At 38.5% G+C, this 3,304-nt stretch overlaps 1 protein-coding gene across 1 annotated transcript; it reads right to left on the minus strand.

The window, feature by feature from the left end:
• Window positions 1-1,266: 1,266 nt before the first annotated feature.
• LOC110021166 (presenilin-like protein At2g29900) lies at window positions 1,267-2,846 on the minus strand. Its single transcript, XM_020719555.1, has one exon. It carries the CDS (start codon window positions 2,710-2,712, stop codon window positions 1,489-1,491), a length of 1,224 nt encoding a protein of 407 aa, XP_020575214.1. The 5' UTR covers window positions 2,713-2,846; the 3' UTR covers window positions 1,267-1,488.
• Window positions 2,847-3,304: the final 458 nt, after the last annotated feature.

Consider the following 3,304-nt stretch of genomic DNA (forward strand, 5'->3'; position numbering starts at 1 on the left):
GAATTGATTAACCACGACATGATCATGTGGTTTTATGCATTCCATGTCTAGAATTTTGGATCATCTTTGGTCGGAGTGACGGCATCACAAGCGATATAGTTGTCCTTACCTCTGTCACAGATAAACATCATGACGGTTTGGGACCACTGAAGGTAGTTCTAGCCGTTGAGTTTGTGGCCAGTGATGAGGGAGGAAGTGTCATCGATTTCGGTTGGAACATAGGCGGATGAGGCGGAGGATATTTCTTGGGAGGAAGAAGAAAAAGTCGTCATACCGAAAAAGATTGGTTTGGCTCTGATACCATAAAAAGATATGAGAGGACATGATTTTATTGAAGAAAAGAGGGGTATAAATGCCCATTACAGGATTTACTGGTAAGAAAAGCAATAAAACAGAATACAGTATAAAAGAAAATGAATAATAACAAAATATAAGAGGAAGTTAATCTCTCTAATTTAAGGAGAGAAATAAATTGAGATTTTCAAGATCCCTCATATAATTTATAACCCTCTAAATATAGAGTTATAACAAATATGGAATATAATCATTAGTATTTTTGAGATCTTTCAACAATATCAAATAGAAATAATCATGGAAAATATTCTTCTCTTGAATGTCTACCAAACTTACATAACATTGGCATGCAAGTTGTATTTTTTTTTTACTATTTGATTTTTAAATCCAAAAAAAATGCATAAAACAATAACACTCATTTCATCAAAATATAAAATGCTGCAGCAAAATCAAAAGAAGAAATACAGCAAGAAAATGCTGAGGAGGTTTATGCAATAAAAACGTGTAGCTGATTAATGGTCTAAAACTTAAATCTTTCGCAAGTAAACTAACAAATAAGAAAATTAAATTTGGTTCACGTAAGCACTTAGCTATAAGTATCCTTCCCTCCTGAACTGCTGCAAATGATTAGGATATGCAAATATTTGATGCGATATATGTAAATCATATGAAGTGACTCAATGATTCATAGATCATAATGCATGTACTATATAAGTCAACCAGTTTAAAAACAAACAAAAAAATTCAAGAATTAAAACACAAAAAATAGTGCAATGATATAATAAATCCGAACAAATAAGAATTTTGAACCGCGAAAAATTAAAGAACAATCCTAATTTAATCACTGCAATAAGAATTCAATAGTACCAAATTTGAACAAATTTTAAAGCACCTGCAAACAAGCAACAAATTATGTAAAAGAAATTAGTTCCAATAAAGAAGTTATCAAAGTAAGAAATAAAAGTCCCACACCCAATCAATAATTTCATTCAATAACATGATTGAAAATAATTTTATTCAATAAAAAATCAATAATTTACCTGCCTTGCATTCCACCATATTTCAAATGGGCATTGTATCCTTTCTTATCATACAAATTTCTAAAACTTATTTCACTTGCTGAAAGCTAAAATCAGTGTCCATCAATGGAGGTCGCCTTGCACAAATAACCATATCCAAAGCAATACTAACTCATCAAAACATCAGCAAATTCACCGAGCACTGAACAACGAGAACTTCTAACAATTCCCTCGTCAATAAATAAAACAGCACACCAAGTGCTATAGATACAGGAAGAGCAGGTACAGCTTTCCTATAAAACGCCAGCAGTAAAAGAGTTAAACCAAGCCCTGCAACAATGGCGAGGTAACAAGCATATACTGTCATGAAATCATACAGCGCAGCTCTCCCAACCAACACGCTGTAAAAGATGAAGTCCCCCAATCCCAACTTGATAGCACCAGAAGATCCCAATCCGATTCCCTCCACCGCCTCCATCTCTTGCCTTCTTGGCTGCTGTGACACTAATGGAGCCAGTAATTCAGAATTAGAAGAATATTCACCTGATGTTTCTTCCACTGTAATTGTCATCCTTGTCTGCTGTGTTGGATTCCCATGCCTCGGAGCATCATTATTAGAAATTGAATCTGGATTGACCTCAAGATTCCTTCTTTCTCTCCACAACCTCCTACCACTAGCCTGGGGATCCACCGGCCGAGCTTCATATACTAGCGCTGGAATCTCCTCGTCTCTCGAGATCGCCAACTCCACCAGAAGCCTAAGCGGCCCAACCGGAAGCAAAACAGCAGCGATATCATACAATGCCATGGAGATCAACAGCGTCCATGTAGTCCACTCTGGAAGAAGCGTGAACCAGTAAGCCACGAGCACACCGATGATGACCAAGTAACCCTGGGTAAGCGAAATCGGAGCCTTGGATAAGAAAACAGAAAAGGCTCCAACAACGGAGAAGTTGAAGAGAAGTAGGAGGAAGGAGAATGCGTCAAGCGGAACCGCAAAGCGGGATAGCAGGAGGACAGAGATCTCACCGCCAAGAAAGAAAAGGACTGCGAATGAGGAGAAGGCCATGTAGGATTTGAGGCAAGGAGTGCAGCGCAGGTAGAATAGGAGGACAAGGAGGAAGGTTAAGACTGTAACGATGGCGATGAAGAGGAGGGAGTTAAGGAAGGCACCGGAGAGCTTCGACCAGAAAGAGTCTGAGGATGATTCATAATAGACAAGGTTGGCAACAGAGGAGAAAGATATGGGGGAGGTGTCGTCGGAGGTGAGTGCGGAAACGAGGAGGACGACGAGAAACATGCACAATGATACGGGGTAGAGGATTCGAAGGATTTCTTCGCCTAGGGTTTCGAGGATCGGGGATGAGGAGGAAGAGGAGGAAACTAGAGTTTGATCCATATGAGGGAGAAATAAATGAGGCGGATTCTAGAAATTGTATGCTCGCCGGTAGAGACGGCGCGGGCGGCGGCTGCGAGGAGGAAGGGGACGGCGCAGGTAGTGTAGATGACGCTTGAGACGTCAATAAAAAGTATATATATACCATACCATTTTTAATGTATTCATGTATCCGGCATCGGGGTGCAAATTTTTCATGTATCGGACTAGCATGGGTGTGCAAATGAGTTTAGTCGAGCTCTTATTATTAAAAAAGAGGTCGAGCTCGAGTCTAATCACGCTGGCATGATTAAAAATGAGCTCATCTAGCTTGAATTAAGCTTTAATATTTAGCTCGATAGCTCGTGAATAGTAAATTTGGCTCGAGTTTGGCTCGTTAGCTTGAGTTGGGCTTGTTTAAAAGCTCAATTAGAGCAATTGTTTAGTTGATTTCAATTAGGCATCAAACTTGATTAACTATATAATAAAGCATTCATTTAGAATAAAATATTACTTGTGATATTAAAACATCTAAAATTCATAATTTTACCTCTTAACTAATTGATAAGACTAAAAAATTAAGGGTCTATTTGGGACATCTGTTGATTATTTATAA

The sequence above is a fragment of the Phalaenopsis equestris genome, unplaced genomic scaffold (genome assembly GCF_001263595.1).
Source record: "Phalaenopsis equestris unplaced genomic scaffold, ASM126359v1 Scaffold000123, whole genome shotgun sequence".
In the NCBI taxonomy this organism is placed as follows: domain Eukaryota; kingdom Viridiplantae; phylum Streptophyta; class Magnoliopsida; order Asparagales; family Orchidaceae; genus Phalaenopsis; species Phalaenopsis equestris.

What these genes read in the sequence shown, in the direction of transcription:
- LOC110021166 (XM_020719555.1), bottom strand. Translation starts at nt 2,712, where the DNA reads ATGGATCAAACTCTAGTTTCCTCCTCTTCCTCCTCATCCCCGATCCTC.